The sequence below is a fragment of the Camelus bactrianus genome, chromosome 22, assembly GCF_048773025.1.
Source record: "Camelus bactrianus isolate YW-2024 breed Bactrian camel chromosome 22, ASM4877302v1, whole genome shotgun sequence".
In the NCBI taxonomy this organism is placed as follows: Eukaryota; Metazoa; Chordata; class Mammalia; order Artiodactyla; family Camelidae; genus Camelus; species Camelus bactrianus.
The window spans coordinates 6760889-6780786 of NC_133560.1; the positions used below are offsets into that span (position 1 = coordinate 6760889).

Genomic DNA, 19898 nt, shown 5'->3' on the forward strand with positions numbered 1-19898 from the left:
GGCTAGCGACGGTCCCTGCCCCGCCCCCCCCGGACCTGCGTGGGGCGCCGGGCGTTTGCCGCGGGCGTGAGGGGCGTCCCGGCTTCAGGTCCGCCCAGGCTTCACCCCTGGAGAAGCCCGTCTCGAAGCTGCTGTCCGGCCCCGGGCGGTTCCCGAGCCTCCCGCCTGCGGCCCCTGGAAGCCCCGGAGCCCGGGCGAGGTGAGCGGCGGAGCGGCGGCGGGATGCGGGAGGGAGGAGCGGGCCTCGGGAGGACGCAGCGCGGGGCGCAGGCCCGAGGGGCGCGAGCCGGGCCTTTGTGGGCGCCGGCGGGCCGAGGACCCGGCCCCCGGGCTCCGTCCCCAGGCCCCGCCAGCGCTTCCGCGGCCGCGCCCCTGCCCCTGACGCGGCGGGTCGGGCACTTGGCCCGCACCGGCCCGGCCCCTCCTGCTTCCTCCCGACCCGCTCCCGGCGCGCTCCCGGCCTGGTCCCGGCCGGCCTTGAATTTGCCCCCTGACGGCAGCGGACGTGAGAAAATGATTTCCTTCCTTTAGCATCGCCACTGCCCTCCCGGGTGACAGGCGTAATGGCCTGTTTTGCACGGAAAGTGAGTTGCCGGCTTCCCCCGGTGGCAGAGCCAGGACGGGAACCCAGGGGTTTGGTTTATGTGACAGCAGCCCCCTCCTCGCCATAGGAGAGCTGGTCTTCTTGTCTTTACTCTTTCCAAAGCAGCTTTCTCTAGAATTTTGGAATTGTGTCCTTGATAGGAGTCGGAGGAGGTGGGTGGAAAGGCTTGAGGTGGAGAAAAGTTGTCACATTTATGCAGTGAGGTTGGAGCAGGTACAGGCTGGAATCCCGGTGCCACCCTCACTGGCTATGTGGACGGGAACAAGATGCCTCCTCTTTGCCCTCAGTTTCCTGATCTGTAAAATGGGGCTGCTGACAACGGTAGCTGTTCGGTGGGACTGAACGATGTAGGTGCTGCCTGGCACCCGGTGAGGCTCGGGGAGTTGCTGCTGCTACTACTGATGGAATCTTACGTTTTTCCCTCAGAGCCGGGGAGAGAGCTGGGTCCTGAGCCAGGATGGTCCAGCCTTTCTCTCTGGACTTGCTGGCTTCTGGCTCTTTCTACCTTCTTTCTCTCTCTGCAGGCACGTGAATCATTCTCAGGTAGGGTAAGGCTTTCAGAGCTGCTGATTCTGAGGGGTGGGAAGCGAAAGAGGCTTCCTCCTCTCTCCCTTTTTCTTCTCCCAGATCTGGCCTCTGGAGACTCCACCCATCCTTGAGAAAGAGGACATGGCTACTGAACAAAGGGAAGCAAGGTCTCAGGTGAGTTCATTGTCATCTCAGGTCTTAGGGACAGATACGGATTTTGGGGGTTTTTTATCCTCAGACTGAAGCTCACTCCCATTCAGTTTCCACCAGGATTTGGAGTCCAAGTCCTTTCCCCTCTGAAGACTTGGTCCACCCTGTTGGATGCTGGGTTCTGTAAGGAATGCTTTTCTCCCCCTCCCTAGTCTATGCCTGTTGTTTCTGGTTTCTTTTCCTAGTAGGCAGTCTTTTATTCTTTAATCTCAATTCACTGTATGATTATCGATTTGACAAGGAAGATGCCACAGGTCTTATATCACTTGGGGACAGAACCAACAAACATAAACATTTGGCAGAGCTCCTTTCTGACCTGCCTCCTTGGCTCATTCATGCCCCGTTTCCTTCCCTTGGCCAGAGTGCTTTTCTTTTTCTTTCAGTGCTTGAGAATCCTCATGATTCCTTCCCCAGACTTTTCCCAGTCCATAGTTGTTTCATTTTTTTTCTCCCTCTTAACTGTGTGGATCGTGTGCCTAGCTTCTACCAGTCTCTTGAAAACTGTTCCTAACTTGCCATTTCATCCTTATGAGAATAAGTGTCGGACCCCATCCGAGGGAGTCAGTGTGCAAACAAAGGATAGCCATGTTGGAGAGGACACAGACAGAGAGGCCTCTTGACTCCAAGGGCAGAGAGAAGACTCCTCAGGAAGCAGCAGGGAGGGTTTTGTGCAATATTGGTAGTGGAGAGGCATTGTATACAGTGGTTACTAAGGGGGGCTTTTGAGCCACTTTTGGGCCGAGTCTGTGCCCATCTCCTCTGCTGCTGTTAATGGGTCTTAGGCAAATAACTCCACCTCTCTGTGCCTCAGTTTCTTCACCTATAAAATGAGAACAACAACCGTGCCTACCTCATAGGGTAGGTGAGAGGGTCCCATGAGTCAGTTCACGGAAGGTGTTTAGATCAGGGCCGGGCACGTAGTCGGCGTTCAGTATGTGGTGGCTGTGAGCTGAGCTGTGTTATTCTAGTCCATGATGCTATTACTGTTAGTGGACAGAAATTACTCTGCAGTGTTTCTCAGACCCTGGAAGCACTGTGCTCCCTTTACTCATCTTCAGCTGAGAATGATGGTTGACGTTGCTGGGGAATGTCCCGGGGGCTCCACCTTTGTTCTCACTCTCATAACAGCACAGCAGTTATTACCCCCATTTTGCACATGAGGAAACTGAGGCTCAATAAAGTCAAGTGACCTGAAATCAAACCCACACATGTCTGACCTCTGAGTTCATGCTAGTTACTGTCCAGCCGCTCCTCTGGTGCATCTTTCAAAACACAGGGCGGGCCCAGCCCCTGTGTTACCAGAGCTCTTCTGCAGTGTGGTGTTGTGTATCTTTTGGACCCACGAAAAGTGGTGGTGGTTGGTCTTCTGAGGCTGTGGCTAGGACCTGCCTTTGCATATTTGGGCTGCTTTTTTTCTAAATCTTTCCCATTCCGTTCCAACAGAGCCAAGGTGCTCTCTTGCCCAGAGTCTTCTCTGTCCCTGTATGTGAGTCACGTATGACATTCTCCCTAAAGTCACCTGCTGCCTATATGTCAGTTTTGGGTGGATTTGTGTGTAAAACTCAAGGACAGGACGTTTAAGATCAGAGAGGGAATACACCCACCGAGTGCTGGGTTAAAAGAAACCGGTATTTATCGTCCTGCCTCTGCCATTAATAAAGTATGTGACCTGGTTCTTGACTGCCCTGGACCTTCCTCACCTCTCAAATGAGGATTGAACTAGGAGATGGTGTACGGTCTTGTCCAGTGACCCGTTTTTCTTTCATTATGCAAGTTATTTCATGCATTTTTCTTGTCTGCCAGTTGGATCGTAAATTCTTTCGAGGGCAAAGGTAATTTCTTGTATTCCTCTGTATGCCAGTAAATTATCATACATGTATTATGTGTTAATATTAAAATTCTCAGAGAATAAAAAATACATATATAAAGAAGAAAGTAAAATCACTCTCACCCCAACATCTCGAGATAATCATGGTCACAGCTTTGTATGTGGCCCTCAGAATAATTTCCTATGCACCTTTATTTAGTTATTATTTATTTATGTACGAATGTATGTATGTATTTATTTTACCATTTTAACCTTTTTATTGTGATGAAATAAACATAAGATTAAGTTTACCACTCTGTTTTTGATTGTATGATTCATGGGCATTAAATACATTCACACTGTTATGCCACCATCACTGCTGTTTATCTCCACTGTATGGATTATCTCATTTATTTCTTAACCCTGTGAGGTAGGCATTGAGGGGCAGTTTTGCAGAGTGTTTAAGAATGGAGCCTTGGATGCTCCTTGGATTGGAATTTCCCCTCTGGCCCTGGCCAGCTGTGATTCTGTGGTCTGTGATATGAAATATATATTTGGTCTTCGACTCTGCACCTCACGTATAACTTCGAACACCTTGTGGTTTCCGAAGTGATTAGTAATATTTGTTTTTTATTCCTGAAATTGCTTTAGAACTATAAAAGCAAAATGGCTTGTGCGTGTTTTGTTATTCCTAACAAGCCCTTTCCTCCACACCACAGTTTATATTAATGAGGTAGCCTTTGGACCCCACCAAGGGTGGGGGCTGATTGCCGGGGAACCAATCTTAATTAGAGGGTTGGAACTTTCAGCCCTGCCCCCCTGCCTGCTTAGGGGCTGAAAGTTGAATCAGTCGCCAGTGGCCAGTGATTTAATCAATCATGCCTGTGCACTGAGGCATGAAAACCCACAAGGGTTGAAAGTTCTTCTGCGTTGGTGCACATGTGGAGAATCAGGGAAAATGGCACATCCAGAGAGGGCACGGAAGCTCTGCACCCCTTCCCATGTACCCTGCCCTGGGTACCTTTCATCTGCCTGTTCCTGAGTTTCATCCTTTTATAATAAACGTGTTATCTAGTAAGTAAGTATTTTCCTGAGTTCCGTGAGCCACTCTAGCAAATTAGACGTGAGGAGAGGGTTGTGGAAACCTCCAGTTTGTAGCCAGTCAGTTAGCAGCACAGGTAACAAACACCCTGGACTTGGGATTGGCATTGAAGGAGGGGCAAGTCTTTTAGGACTGAGTCCTTAACCTGTGGGATCTGACTCGATTTCCAGGCGTCAGAATTGAGTTTAATTGTAGGACACCTAGCTGGTGTCACACAATTACTTGGTTTGTGGAAAGCCCCATACATAGGGTGTCAGAAGTGGTGTTGAGGGTAGAGGAGGCACACAGGAGGAGTGAGGTTTTCCTTTGTACCAGCTGTGTGACTTGGATAAATTTCTCTTTGTTTTCTCTTGTGTAAAATGGAGACAATAACAGTACCTTCTTCATAGGATTGTTGCAAAGATAAAAGACTTACACAAAAAATTAATATAAAGCTCTAAGAATAGTACTTGACCCAAAAAAGCATTCAATACATGATAGCTCTTTTCATTTCCATCATTACCATCCTCAGGCTTCAGGGAAGATACAGATAGTGCCTTAAGTTATTTAACCTAGCCTCCATCAGTGATTGTTTAGGTTGTTTCCACTTTTTTGCTATTACCAATGCCATGAAAAATGTCCTTGTGTGTGCGTTTTTGTGCTGTTCATTATCAAACAAATTTTGTAATTGGAGAGTTGAAGAATAGGCACATTTTAAAACTTTTAATGTGTGTTATCAAATTGCCATCAGGAAGATTATTGTAGTTAACACTCCCACTAGTGGCCTTAATACCTCCATACATCTCTTGTACTGGTTAACACAAGACTGGTTCATACTTCATGCGACTCAGGGTATGTTTGTCACTGGTCAGTTGTTCATTAAACAAATGACCCGGAACCTTCAGAACTTAGAATAGTATAGGAACATTTCATCGGGGCCCGTCTGCTCCCCACCGCCGCCTTCTTCAGCCTGCGTGCTGGGCGGCCCTGCTGAGCTGGGGCGGCTTGTCTCTGCAGATGTCAGTGACGTTCGAGGACGTGGCTGTGCTCTTTACGCGGGACGAGTGGAGGAAGCTGGGTCCTTCTCAGAGGAGCTTGTACCAGGACGTGATGCTGGAGAACTACAGTAACCTGCTCTCGCTGGGTAAGGGGGTTTCCCCTGGAAGTCCAGAATTTGGAAACTGGGGTAACTCAGCACCTGCTTCCCTGGATAAAAGCCGTGGGTCATCAAAAGCTTAGCTGAGTTTTGCCTTAGCACTTACAAGTCGGATTCCATAAATAAATATGAAAACCTTTTCACCCCGATAGACATGGAATTGCCCCGTGGTCGGGAAAATCTACAGAGCTGCACGTTAGACGTTTCCTCATAGTTCAGAAAACATTTCGCACTGTGACTGTTCTGTGATGTGTTGTTCACTCATCTCTACAGAGAGCGTGCCTCCACCCTCTTCTCTGACCGACCGCTTGCGTTTCCCAGTTCTCTTTCCCAGGAAGCAGCAAACTCTTTCTGTAAAGGGCCAGGGAGTAAATAATTTAGGCTTTGTGAGCCACATATGGTCTCTGTGACATACTCCATTCCTTTCTTTCCTTTTTTTTCAACCATTCTTTCCTCAAGGGCCATATATAAACAGAGAGTGGCCTACATTTGGCCTATGACCCGTAGTTCGCTGACTGCTACCATTTTTCAGATGGAATCAGATAGTGTTTTCTCATTTTAAACGAACTACCTGGTACATAATCCTTTCCATACGTACCTGTTACAAACATCAATTTCGTCTGTACGTCTAACATTTCCTCTTCTGTGGAAAGCTAATGGTTTCAAGGCTGCGTGCTTATCCTGTTTGCCCAACACACAACTACTTAGTACATGGCTATGTCCTACAGGCGCCTCGCCTTTCCCTAACACACCCCCTCAGTCGTGGGGACACAGCTTGAACACCCCACAGAAGCTCTTTGTATTGTCCTCTGAGTTTCCCCCTCAGATCTCTGATACCTCTTTGTGTCAAAACCAAGTTTGTTGTTGTTGTTTTTATTTTTTTATTTTTTGTTTTCTCTTTTTTGTCTACGAGCAGGGCTCCCGTTTTCCAAACCCAAAGTGATCTCCCTGTTGCAGCAGGGAGAGGACCCCTGGAAGGTGGAGAGAGACAGTCCCGGAGGCGCCTCTCTAGGTGAGTGGGTGGGGACATCTGCGGGGGGACGTCTGCGGGTGGCCGTCTGGGGGTGAGTGGGGGTGTGGCTTGGGGATGCTGCTCGGGAAAGTTTCTCCAGGTTCGCGGTCCCCAGGAAGCACTGAAGAAGGGAGGCTAAGCTTCCTCCTCTGCTCTGGTAATCACTGCACAGGCGAATCTCTCAGGATCTTTTTTCTTCTCTTTCCTGTTGTTTCAGAGGAGGGCTCCGTTTTCATGTATTCATTCAGCAAACAGTGTATTTGAGGGCTCCATTCTGACTCCAGCCCAGCTTCTGTGGGAAAAGAGATGAGGAAGGAAATGAGATTAGACAGGCAGGTGCTTTGGGACATTTCTGAGATGTGAACCCTCTACCGACAAGAGGGAGCAAGTCAAGGATTTTGAATAGGAGAACCCTGTATCCTTGATGTTTTAGAAAAACTGGTCTGAGTCGAAACACTTTAACTGTCCTTCAGTAAAGGCAGAGCTAGAAGCTGAGGTGGGCCCCTGCGCTGGCCCACAGCCCCGCAGTCAGAGAGCAAGAGCGGTGACGTGGGCCGAGCTCCAGGGCACGTGAAGGACTAAAGCAAGTCACGGAGCGTCAGTAAGACGTGTCGCTGTTGATGTGTGAAGAAACTTACCTGGGTGTCTGTACGTGTAGTGTGGCCAGTGCCCAGAGAAGGTCGGGGGCACCTCTGAGCTGGTAACTGGTTACATTTGGAGCGGGGCTGAAAATGGGTGCGATGAAAGGGGACTTCATTTACAGGTAATGTTTGTAACTTTTCGGAGAGTATGTTCCTGAAGTCCTTATTATGTGATTTGAGTTTAACAAGAATGGTCACTTGGGAAATGTTGTTGGGCTTAGAACCGAAGTGAGGAGGAACTAGGGGTGGGACCCTCGTGGAGATCGCTGCACTACTAGGGCCTGGAGGAAGGCACGTGCAGGGGGTCAGGAGGGAAGAGAAGGGCCCCTTTGTTAAGGGTGCAGGGTGAGTTTGGTGTGGGATGGGTTTCATTTGAGATGTGAGTGAAATACGGGTAGCGGTCGCCGGTGGACAGTTGTAGGAGGTAAATGGGGTTGGAACTCAACAGGGAGGTCAGGGAGCCGGCGGGCAAAGGTGGCGCTTGGAGCCTTGAGCTGAGCAAGTGAGGACAGAGTCCCAAGAGACCTCCCCGTTTATGAGGTGGGTTAAGAAAGAGGAATCTGTGGCTGAGCCTGAGAAGAAGTCACCAGGGGAGAGAAACGGCAGAGGTGGCTGTTGTGGAAGTTGGGAGCTGAGAGCTGTGGAATCGAGGAGGCCTAGGTTCTGGGGAACCCAGGTTGCAACCCTCGCCCCCCGCTTTCCAGTCCCGTAGTAGACGGTGAGTGAGTTCCGTGCTGGGCACTGGCGGTGCAGCCTTGGGCAGAAGGACGCAGGTCCTGCCCTGGCGGAGCTCAGTCGAGGGGCAGACAGGTGTTCATGCGCTCGGCGCACCCAGGGGTGTGGAGTGACGGGGTCTGGTGGGGACCCCGCGGGAGAGCTGCAGGTGCGGTGAGAACGTGGAAGAGGAGGGCCGGTGTCAGCAAAGGCTTCCCCCAGCAAGGACCACTTCTCAGGATGTGGAGAAGCGTTCAGACTCAGGAAAGGGCGTGTGTGAGTCCAGAGAGAGGCAGGCGGCAGGTGGAGACGGAGCAAGGAGGGAGGGACAAGGACCAGATCGCGCTGAGCCTGGAGCCCTGTCACAAGACCTGGTCTGCCTGGGAGCCGGGCACGGCCTCTGAGAGTTGAGGTAGCCTGGCCACAGGCCCAGGCTTATCTTCCGCACGGATCAGCCTGCAGCCCACGTGGAGCCAGTTGGCAGACGTGGGAGGTCTTGTCTGAGGCTGTGGTTGGGTCCAGACGGGTCAGTGTTGGCCCCTCCCCATGCAGGCCCAGCAGAGGCGCTGTGGGACAGGCTGTGTCGATCCCTAAAGCCCCCACACTTTAGGGGAGAGCTTCCTTCCCACTCGAGTTTAGATTTTTTGAGGTGGGAACCACACTTGTCTATCTTGTAACTGTCATTTGGGAGAATGTACTAAATTTGGGAACTACTAGAAACTGTCAAAAGTAAACAGAGAACACAGGCAGCGGGGAACCAGAGGAGGGTTAGGACGGGCGTCAGTGCCACCGGCAGGTGTGGGCTGAGTCTGGCACGAATGATCAGAGGGAGGGAAGGAGGGACTGTTCCCGTCCCCTTTGCCTTGGGAGCACGGACGGCCTGGAGTGCGTTTCTCCGCTCGGGGGACCTCGACCAGGGACCGTGGTACGGGGAACGGGGACACACGTTGGATGCGGAGTCCCCCTTCCTGAGTGAAGTGTTGGTTGGATTAAACAGAATGGAAAGAATGACTGGAGCCCAGATCTGTCCAGAGAGACCCTGAGGCCACCTCGTGGTGTGTCGAGTCCTCCTCAGGGTTGAGAAGATGTCCCTGAAGGGAGAACTCTGAGTGGTGTGTGGAGGAAGGGAGGGCGTCAGAGCTGAGCAGTGTGTGCGTTTCTCTCTGTGGGAGGAACCACCTCCCTTTGCTCAGAGGTGACGTCAGATGAGACGTCCTGGGGGAGCTGGTGTGTGGCTGTGTCCCTCCTGCACCCCTGGCGAGTCTCCCATCTGCCTGGACTAAAGTGCCCTCAGAACAGCCTCCCTTCCAAGGGGAGCTCGCTTCCCTGTGAGCTCAGGTGAACGTCCTCGATGCCATTGGAAGTACCTCAGTCATTAACTCCGACCAGAACCAAAAACAGACCCTCTGAACAGCCAGTGACGGAAAAGCTTATGCTCCCAGGGTAGGACTCCTGGAACCTCTGTTGCCTCCAAGTGTGCTTTTAAAGTATTACTTTCACTTCAAAACTATTCACAAATAGGAAAAACAGAACCACAACAAAGAAAAACTGCATAATCCCTGGGTCTATGTTGAGAGATGGGAGGAAAGGGTGTGAGTCTCCTCTGAGTCGTTTGCTTAAGAAATGAGCCTAAAGTCTAACCACTTCTCTGGCGTGGTTATAATCAGAATACTGTGATTAAACCGACTTGAACGTCTCATGGATTTGGTTTACAACTGACGTAAAAATGTTCTTGAAATCAAAATATAAAAATCCAGGATGATTCTAGGTAAACAATTACCTCCAATGAAAAAGTGTTTTTCTTCCCTTGTCTTTCTTCCATTGTTATCTTAACGTAAGAATTCAGGGTGGACTGACCCTGGCAGGGTGGTCAGCTGAGGGGTCACCCGAGGACTGTCTTCTGCTGAGATTTGCTGGGGCTGCATCTGCACAGAGAGCAGGGGTCTTTTTCTGATTTGCAGAGAGGTGCTGTCAGGGTTATGAGGCAGCCTAGTGAAACAGCATGCCGCGGTTTTAGAGTGAATTTCTTGCGAGATGGAAGTGGAGCTCACGTACCCCGTAGTCCTGTTTAATATGTGTGAGTTAGTCTTGTTCTCGTCCCTTGCCCTCCCCTCCTGCCACCAACATCTCCTCTCCTTGTAGCTGCCAGAATGGTCTATTTAAAAGGTAAATCAGGTCCTGTCGCTCCCATGCTCAAGCCTCTGGTGGCTTCCATCACATAGAGCACAATCCAGACCGCCAGCCTGGCCTTTAGAGGCCTGCGTGGTCTGGCCCGACCACCTCTCCACCTTCACCTCCTTCCCCTCTGCCCTTCATTCCAGAATCCCCCTGGCCGCCAGGGTGTAGTCAGGCAGGCGCAGCAGGGCCCCCCTCAGGGCACCTGCACTTGCTTTGTCCTCTCTGGGACCATTCTTCTTCCTGAGCCACGAGCCCACATGACCCACTTCCTTGTGTTGCACACATTTCTGCTCAGGTGGCATTTGGTCAATTAGACACAACTCATCTGAACCTGGCCCTCCATTCTCCACATTCTTTATCCCCTCACCATGCTTTATTTTCCCTTAGAGTACTTATCACTGAAAAATAGACCATTTTTATTTACTATCTGCTCTTCCTCTGGGTCGTAAGCTTCCTCATGCTGGGCTGTCTGTTTTGTTTGTTCCCGTCTCCCCGATACCTAAAACAGTGCCTGGTCAGAGTCGGCTGCGGTTAAGGAGTGCATGCGTGTCTTGGCTAAGTTCGTGGTGCTGGAGACAGAAAGGGAACCAGTGTCAGAGAGATTTCTGAGACAAAAGCAGCAGGACTTGGAGATGGACTAGATGTGGAAGATAAAGGAGGTGGAGTTGTGCAGGGGGCTTGCTGGGTGTGTGGCTTGTTTGGAATGAACAATGATGTCAGTCACTGAGCTAGTGGTCCTAAGACATCTTATTTAGGGGGGAGGTGGTATAAATATGATTTTGGACGAATTAAATTGTCTTTCGTTGACCCAGTTATCCACGTGGAGGCATCAGGTAGCCTGTGTGATTTGGAGTTCCAGCCCTCATAATATACACTGGGCATTAAATGTGAATTTGGGAAACCTTGGTCGTTATAGGGTAATTGAACCAATGGAAACATTATAGGGTTGAGTGTGAATCGCCCTGAGGAATGGGTTCAGAGAACAGTAAGTGCAGGAAAGAGCCTAGGACTCGGCCTTGAGGAACTCTGGCATCTCTGGCATCTGGTGAGGAAGAGAGAAGTGAACCCCTAGGGAGGAGAAGGGTGAGGTGTACTAGACGCGGGAACTCGGGAGTCTGGCGTCACTGAAGTCAAGGCTCACAGAGGGTGCTGTCAGTGGAGGTGGGGAAAGTGGATGGATTTGAGACGTATTTAGATGGTGGCGTGAACGAGTCTTGGTGATCGGTTAGCTGAGGGAGAGGTGTGAAGGACGCCTCACAAAGCTTTGGTTCAGAACTGGTGCCATTTACAGAGACAGAAGGATTATGCGGGTTGGAGGAAGGGAATAACCCGTGAATTCAGGGTCAGGCATGTTGCCTCTGGGGTGTCTCTGAGACATCTGAGTTGCTGTTTTCAGTAGGCTGCTTTGTAATTAAGTGTGGAGAATACAGAAGTCTTGCTGAGAGTGTATGTTTGTAATTGAAGCTGGTCTGTGGAAAGAGCGCAGAGTGGAAAGAATTGGGGGTCTAGGACTAAACCCTAAGGAGCGCCAAGGATGAAAGCCAGGTAGAAGGAGGTGGGTGCACAAAGGAGACTCAGCCCACAGAGGAGACAGAGGCCGCGGGAAGTGAGAAGAGCGTGATGGCGAGTTCAGGGTCCCTGCAGCTTAGGAAGGGAGCGTCTCCTCGGGTCGTGAGTGGTCATGATCAGATGCTGCCGGGAGGCGAGTTAGGTGAGAACTGAAGAGCGTCTCGTCTTAGCCACGCGGAGGTCATGGCTGCCTTGGGGAGGGTGGTGGTGAGGGTGGGAGCCAGAGTGGAGCGCACGGGAGGCGAGTGGACAGGAGGGCATGAACACACGGGGCTACGACAGGAGGAGAGACGAGGTGGCGCGGCGGCCGCAGAGGCTGGGGTGCCCGTCTATGCATGTGTGAATGATGCTCTGTGTATATTCTTCTCTGCGCTCTTCCACTCCAGTCATAGTGTACAGTGCGCATAGCTCTGCCCCTTTCTCGCTTGATGTGTGTTGAAACTTCCTGTGTCGGTACCTAGAGACCATCCTCACTCTAAAGAGGGAGTGTTCTGAGGCCTCCCACGGCCTCTCTTCTTAGCTGGGGGAAGGGGCGATTTTGGTTGTATGTGGCTCTGGGTAATGTTAGCCCAGCGGGCCCAGTTTGGGCTAGAATTTTATAGATGATATTATTGCTAATTAGAAATATGGATGTTGGTTTAAAACTATATGCCTTTGTCATGTACCCGTATAATGTCCTGATGTGTTACAGGTGGAGTCAGCCCAGCTGTCCCTCAGAGGGGTCTGGCTGACTAACCTGAGGGACATTCACACAGTGGAGTGCTTCGTAACTGTAAAGGGGAACGAGGAGGACCTCTGTAAATCCTGCTGTGGGGCGACGTGTGAATGAGTGGGAGAAAGTGTAGGACGGAACAGTGAGAGCAGTGCTTTTATGTAAGAAAGGGGACGAGATAAAGAGAAAAGTGTGTATTTGCTTATGTATATTTTTTAAATAGAAAAGTTAAAAGGAAGGTTAAAAGTACATCAATAAAAATGGTTACCTGTAAGGTGAAGAAAGAGAAAAGATCTAGAGGACAAGGGTAGAATGTATAATTTTTTAAGCTATCTTGTTTTTATGATGTTGACTTTGGAACCATAAAAATGTCTTATAAAATTATAAAACAAGATTAAATAAAAATGAAAAATTTTCCCATAAATATTGAAAGCAAAATGAAACAAATGATCCTAATTGTGTTTCAGTTGGTGGTTTGGTCATGTAGAGAGTTATGTCAAATGCCTGTAAATCACAGCAGTTTGAATAACGACCCTAAGTGGTTTATGTCTATGAAGTTATGATTTATAATAAATATGTATTTGGTGCAGAGCTCTTTTAGGAATTCTAAGTGATGAGACACCTTTGTAGGTGTCTTTGTTAAACTATTGGGGTGACTTCAGACCTTACCTTAGGATGGGGGCTGGTTTTCAGGAGAACCAATCATGTGATTAGAGGGTTGAAATTTTCAATCCCACCGCTTGACCTCCTACCCTGGGGAGGAGTCAGGGGCTGGAGTTTGAATTAGTTGCCAGTGGCCAATGACTTGATTAATCATGCCTGTGTAATGAAGCCTCCATAAAATGCAAAAGGATGGGTTCAGAAAGCTTTTGAGTTGGTGAACATGTGGAGATCTGGGGGGAGTGGTACACTTGGAGCAAGCATGGAAGTTCCACGCCTTTTCCCCACACGTCGTTGCCCTGTGCATGTTTCCTATCTGGCTGTTCCCAAGTTATATCCTCTTATAATTAACTGGTGATCTAGTAAGCAAAATGCTTGTCTGAGTTCCATGAGCCACTCTAGCAAATGAATCAAACCCAAGGTGGGGGTCGTGGGGACCTCTGATTTATAGCTAGCTGGTCAGAAGTACAGGTATAACCTGGGCTTGTGACTGGTGTCTGAAGGAGGCAGGGGGCAGTCTTGTAGAACTGAGCCCTTAACCTGTGGGATCTGATGCTGTCTCCACGTAGGTGTCAGAGTTGACGTGAACTGTGCGACACCCAGTTCATGTCCGAGAATTACTTCTTGTTGATGGACCCCCCCCCAACATGGGAATTTGTGCAGGATGTTTAATATCGTATAGGCAAAAATAACTTCAAACAAAAATGTTGATTTTGGTGGCTATAATAAAAGTATGCGGTTATGTTTGCAATTAGAGTTCTTATCTTTGAGAAATGTGTTCTGAAATATTTTTGGTGAATGGTATGATACGGGGTTTACTTTAGCATACCCTGTGGAAGAGATGTGAGGGAGTTGCGTTAGTTTTCTCAGCCTGCTCCAACAAAGGACCACCAACTGTGTGGCTTTAGACAGCAGAAATTTATTGTCTCATAGTTGTCGAGGTATCATGGGGCCATGCTCCCTCTGAAACTCCAGGTCAGATCCTTCCATGCCTCTTCCTCACTTCTGGTGGTGACCAGAAAGTCCATGTCAGTTAGGGATCTCAATCCAGTGAGGTACATAGGAGCCCTTTAAATGGTTACCTCTAGCCCAGGAGAAGATGCCAAACTGGCAAAATTTAATACTCAATGAATTGTGTTCTTATCCAACTTTAGTGTTTATTGAATTCTGTTCTTTACCACATTATCATGTTAGCCCCTTTTTTACCTTTTTATATATTATACCTGTTTTATTGTTGATCTTTGGCTCTTTTCTACCCTGCTTGCATAGCCTCTCTTGCTTGATGCATGAACAAGGCTTCTCTCCTATCTTGCAGCTTTTGGCTTCCCGCCTGCCTGTGGCACCTCTGTAGATAAATTCAGTAACACCTTCATGTTTGAACTGGCTCTTAACCCTCCCGTTACTTGTGTAATGTACTGTCCTGGAAGGCAACTTCTCCTACAGGTGTTTGAGTAGTGTGTGTGTGTGTGTGTGTGTGTGTGTGTGTGTGTGTGTGAAATTAATATGTATAAGTAATTCAGAGTATTTGACATTGTGCAAATTAGGACTATATCAATAATTAAAGACGATTAACAAAACAGACATTCTGTGTATAATTCAGATGCCATTAGGATGTATAGGTTAATAGAGCATGCTAATCTGCTTGCAAAGAACACTTAGGGTGCAAAAGGAAAGTGAAATATATTTAGATGTAGATACATAGATAAATATAATTAAATATGTAGTACAATGGTGTAGTGTATAGATATGTATATGTATGTATGTATTTATATATATATATAATTTTTTAACACTGGTAAGTGCCTATCATAAGGGGAATGGACCCTGGAAACTCACAGTCAAGAAAGTAGTTAACTGTTGAACTGCATCTGAAGGATACAAAGAATTTGGCATGAGGGAAAAGGGACGAAGACTTTCCAGATTAGGGATGATTACACAAAGAAATGTTATGAAGATAATACAGGATTCTATCATGGACTCTGATCTCAGACTGATTTTTCCAATACATTGCTCCTCGTTTAATCCTTTCTCTCTATTCTTCGTTAGCCAATTCTCCTGGTCGCTCTTAAACTCACGCTCTTTAAGTGGGTTTGTTTAATCTTTTCTTCGCCCTAATACTTCAGCTTCTGTTGCTGATTTCTCTTACTGCTTAAATCTCCTGACTTTTTCTTCTTACTGTTTTTCGGTCCAATACTAAGACCTTATTTAAATACCATCAATATTTATTCACTCTGTACCTTTAGTCTCAGTAGCCAAATGTTCTATCACATGAAACATCTTCAGTTTTTTCTTTCCCCTCAGGATGGAAGAGCAGTTATAAAACCACAAAGTCAACTCAGACGCAAGATTCTTCATTTCAGGAGCTGATAATGAAAAGATCCAAAAGGAATGGACCCTGGGACTGCAAATCAGAAAAGCCCTGCATATATGAGAATGGATTAGAGAAGAAGCAGGAGAAAAAAGAAGGTGTTCAGGAAGTTTTAGTCACTCACAGAAAAATCCTCACTCTAGAAAGAAAACATAAAAATACTGAATTTAGCCAAAACGTCAGCCCAAAGTCAGTCCTTGTCAGACAGCAGTTGGTTCCCAGAGAACAAATACCACCAAAATGTGAGATACAAGGAAACAGCTTCAAACAGAATTCAAAGGTACTTAATCAACAAAAAATCAACACAGCAGAAAAACGCTATAAATGTAGTATGTGTGAGAAAACCTTCATTAATACTTCATCCCTTCGTAAACATGAGAAAAACCATAGTGGAGAGAAATTATTTAAATGTAAAGACTGTTCAAAAGCGTTTAACCAAAGTTCAGCTCTTATTCAACATCAAATAACTCATACTGGAGAGAAACCCTATATATGTAAGGAATGTGGGAAAGCCTTCACTCTCAGTACATCCCTTTATAAGCACTTAAGAACACATACTGTGGAGAAATCCTATAGATGTAAAGAATGTGGTAAATCCTTCAGCCGAAGGTCAGGCCTTTTTATACATCAAAAAATCCATGCTGGAGAAAACCCCTATAAATACAACCCAGGCAGGAAGGCGTCCAGTTGTGGTACATCCCTTCCTGGATGTCAGAGAATTCATTCCAGGAAGAAGTCCTATTTATGTAACGAATGTGGCAATACCTTTAAGTCCAGCTCATCCCTTCGTTACCATCAGAGAATTCACACTGGAGAGAAACCTTTTAAATGCAGTGAGTGTGGGCGAGCCTTCAGCCAGAGTGCATCTCTCATTCAGCATGAAAGAATTCACACTGGAGAGAAGCCCTATAGATGTAATGAATGTGGAAAAGGCTTCACTTCCATTTCACGGCTTAATAGACACCGAATAATTCATACTGGTGAGAAGTTTTATAATTGTAATGAATGTGGTAAAGCCTTAAGTTCCCACTCGACACTTATTATTCATGAACGAATTCATACTGGAGAGAAACCATGCAAATGTAAAGTGTGTGGGAAAGCCTTCAGACAGAGTTCAGCTCTCATTCAGCATCAGAGGATGCACACTGGAGAAAGACCCTACAAGTGTAACGAGTGTGGGAAAACGTTCCGGTGTAACTCATCCCTCAGTAATCATCAGAGAATTCACACAGGAGAGAAGCCGTATCGATGTGAGGAGTGTGGGATATCTTTTGGCCAGAGTTCAGCTCTTATTCAACACCGGAGGATTCATACGGGAGAGAAACCCTTCAAATGTAATACATGCGGGAAGACTTTCAGACAGAGCTCGTCACGTATTGCCCATCAGAGGATTCACACTGGAGAGAAACCTTATGAGTGTAATACCTGTGGGAAACTCTTTAATCACAGATCATCTCTCACTAATCATTATAAAATCCATATGGAAGAGAACCCCTAGAAAGTAGATCTGCATGCGTGAAAGCCTGAAACCAAAGCTCATCAGGACACATGAGAGTGATGTAATAAATGTGATAGAGATGAGAACCCTTTCTATGATTTAGTCCTCATAAGATACTAAATTCCAAGGATAGACCTTGACTAATGACTGTTCTGCTGAGGAAAGTGGAAAGTGTTCATGCCTGTCAGATGCTTTTTATAATAACCTGAAATGAAGAATTCACAACGTGGAGACACTGACTTTGGGCACTTATACAATTGTTTCTACCGCAGTGTACGCTACGTATCACGTGATTGTCATAAACATCTGGGTGAGGAGGGGAGGTGTGCACTGGATTTCTCATTTTAAAAAAACTATAAACAATGCTTTTTAAATAACATTTTTAATAGCACATAAAAGGTATGGTCAAAGAAATTATACATTTTTAGAGAAAAGGACCAAATAAAAGATAAAGATGAACTGTGAACTACCTCTCACTTTCCAGGCTTTGTCCTTTTCCTGACCTGTTATCAAACTTCATGCATGGATTTCATTTAAAAATGGAAATAAAAGTCTTTTCTCTTCTTTTTTGTTCTTCTACTACTTGCTGTGAATTGGAAAATTTTCCCCAATTCTTAATTCTGTTTTCAGAATTTTTTCTTTTTTTTTTTTGCTCTGAACTCACTCGCTATGAAAGTATACATGCTATATACTGTGAACTATCATCTTAGGTACATTAAGTGGAGAAAAACAGGGTCTGTGACATTTTAACTTGGAATTTGTTCCAGCTTCACTTCCCCCAACTCAATCACCTGCTGCAGTATTGATGGGACTGGCAGCTTCACTGGCTGTAGTAACGTTGGGGCAAGCAAGAGGCCAGCCAAAAGTGAAAAATGAAGATCTAGGGAATAAGACAGCCCAATGAGGATTTGAAAAAGTTGACGTTTCCTGCTGATCTGAAAGGCTGTGCACACCGGCAGGGCTACATTCATACACAAGAAACAGCAGAAAGTCCCCCAGGCTATTGTTCATGTCTGACTGACCTTTTAGACCCTTTGCAAGCAGGAAGTAAAAGTCCAGGCAGATTTGTTGACTCCCTGAATTTTGAGTGCATTCCCTAACCCACACACAGATCACCTTTGCTCTGGATAGAAACCTAACCAACTCAAAGCATTTGATCATTGACCGACTAGTAAGCTATGCTGGCCCAGGGTGATCCCTAGGAAGCCGGAAATGACAACAACCCCAGGAGATGGTATCAGAATCCAGAGTAGCTACAATTTTCAACAACAAAATACAAGACGTACAAATAAACTGGAAGCTGTGACTATACATGGGGGAAAAAAGCAGTCCGTAGAAACTGTCCCTAAGGAATCCCAGATGTTGGGTGCAATTGATAAAGACATCAACTAGCTACTAGACATATGTTTAAAGAACTAATTAGAACCACACTTTAAGAATTAAATGAAAGTATGACCAAAAAATACCGCCCCCAACACAACCAAACAAATTCTGGAGTTGAGAAGTAAAATAACTAAAATGAAAGTTTTCTAGAGGGGCCCAGCAGTGCATTTGAGCCTGATTCAGCTGACTTTGGTATAGCTAAATGTAGATTATTCAGTTCAAAGGACAGAAAGTTAAGAAATGGGGGGGAGGGGGGATGGAACAGAGTCTCAGAGACTTGCAGGGTACTACTCAGCATATCAACCTATGTGTAATGAAAGTCCCAGATGAGAAGCAAGAGAAAAAAGGGCAGGAAAAATATTTGAAGAAATGATGGTTGAAACTTCTCAATCTGATGAAAAACATTAATCTACACATCCAAGAAGTCAATGAATTTCAAATAGGATAAAATCAAAGTTATTACACCTAGACACATCACAGTCAAATTGCCAAAAGACAGAATCTTAAAACCACGTGGAGTATCGTCTGATGTGCTTGTGGGCCATTTGTGTATCTTCCTTGGAAAAAATGTCTGTTCAGATCCTTTGCCCATCTTCAACTGGATTGTCTTTTTATTATTGAGTTGTAAGTGTTATATATTTATATATTCTAACATATGTATATACATATAAGTATATATTCTATGTATAAGCCCCTTATCAGATATATGATCTACTAATATTTTCTCCCACTCTGAGAATGCCTTATAAAAAAAATACTATAAACTGCTTTATTTTTCCAAGATGCATAATATCTTTGCAAAGCATGTGGCTGCAAATCCCCTACTGATAGAGCACTCTATTTGGGTCAAAATGTTGATAACAAGAGTAACGCCTAAAACAAAGTATTCATAAGACGTTACAGCACTGGGCCTGGTAAATGCCTGCCGTGGGCACTGCACAAAAGGAATGTCTTCAAAGCCTCTTTGTGGGGCCTTGCAGCACCCCTGAGTTCCCTTGGGCCCCTGGAGTGGAAAGGGTCCTGTAAATATTTTTGCATCCACATAACGCCCCCCTAATTTCTGTCTGGTTTTCTTCACCTTGTCCTCCACCCTAGCTGTCTCATCACGTTCTATTCTCATTTCCTCATTGCTCAAATGCATACTGTGTCTGGCCTTTGTGTGTTCCCTGAGACACTAAGCCAGCCCCTTGTTGGTTTTTCTTTTGGCCTTCCTGGGTACATTGTCCCCAGCTGGGCGCTTCCCTGCAGCCCTGGGTTCGCTGGCTGGCTTTCCTTGTTTCGGCTTCCCCTCCCTCTCTGGTTGTCCTTCTTTTGGCTTTGCCTCACCCTCTAGCTTTTCCTTATCTTTTAGTACGTCCTCATCTTCTGTCTTTCCCTTGGGATCCATCCTTCCCTTGTTTTCTCACTTGTCCTTGTCTTCCACACGAGCTACTCCTGGCTTTCCTGCATCCAGTGGCTGTTCTTTGTTTTCCATCTTAACTGGTTCTCAAGCATTCCTTCATTTTCACTGTAGAGTTTTTCCATGTTGCGCTGTCGCCTCCTTTTCCTGTCTTGAGGGGATGCTGGACAGGCTCCTCTTTTCCTAACCCAGCAGAGTACTGGGAACAACAGCCTCGCAGACCTGTGGGACCTGGGCCAAGCCTGCACCTCTTCGCCGGTCTCCTGCCACCCGGGGAAGCTGGGGGAGCTGGTTCTGCATGAGCGGATGATGCTAGTGGACAGGGCTGGGACCCACTGCAGGGCTGGCTGGCGGGTGGGCAAGGGGCGAGATTGACTT

At 46.9% G+C, this 19898-nt stretch overlaps 1 protein-coding gene and 1 pseudogene across 3 annotated transcripts; one reads left to right on the forward strand and one right to left on the reverse strand.

Moving 5' to 3' along the window:
- Positions 1 to 36: 36 nt before the first annotated feature.
- Positions 37 to 17302, forward strand: LOC105062020 (uncharacterized). 3 transcript variants are annotated; one of them, XM_074350154.1, is made up of 6 exons: positions 37 to 199; positions 1031 to 1147; positions 1232 to 1306; positions 5248 to 5374; positions 6303 to 6398; positions 15174 to 17302. In XM_074350154.1, the coding sequence occupies exons 3-6, from the start codon at positions 1274 to 1276 to the stop codon at positions 16736 to 16738; spliced, it is 1821 nt and encodes a 606-aa protein (XP_074206255.1). In that variant the 5' UTR covers positions 37 to 199; positions 1031 to 1147; positions 1232 to 1273; the 3' UTR covers positions 16739 to 17302. The 3 variants fall into 3 exon arrangements, with proteins under 3 accessions (XP_074206255.1, XP_074206254.1, XP_074206253.1); XM_074350153.1 differs by lacking the exon at positions 1031 to 1147; XM_074350152.1 differs by lacking the exons at positions 37 to 199; positions 1031 to 1147 and adding an exon at positions 207 to 584.
- Positions 17303 to 17558: 256 nt separating this feature from the next.
- Positions 17559 to 19898, reverse strand: LOC105062080 (transcription elongation factor A protein-like 2; annotated as a pseudogene).

Bases quoted from the DNA above. Each gene is read 5' to 3' on its own strand.
- LOC105062020 (XM_074350152.1), top strand. From the start codon at position 564: ATGGCCTGTTTTGCACGGAAA. The intron at 585-1,231 runs GTGAGTTGCCGG...TTCTTCTCCCAG, and splicing joins TGGCCTGTTTTGCACGGAAA to ATCTGGCCTCTGGAGACTCC. The intron at 1,307-5,247 runs GTGAGTTCATTG...TTGTCTCTGCAG, and splicing joins AAAGGGAAGCAAGGTCTCAG to ATGTCAGTGACGTTCGAGGA.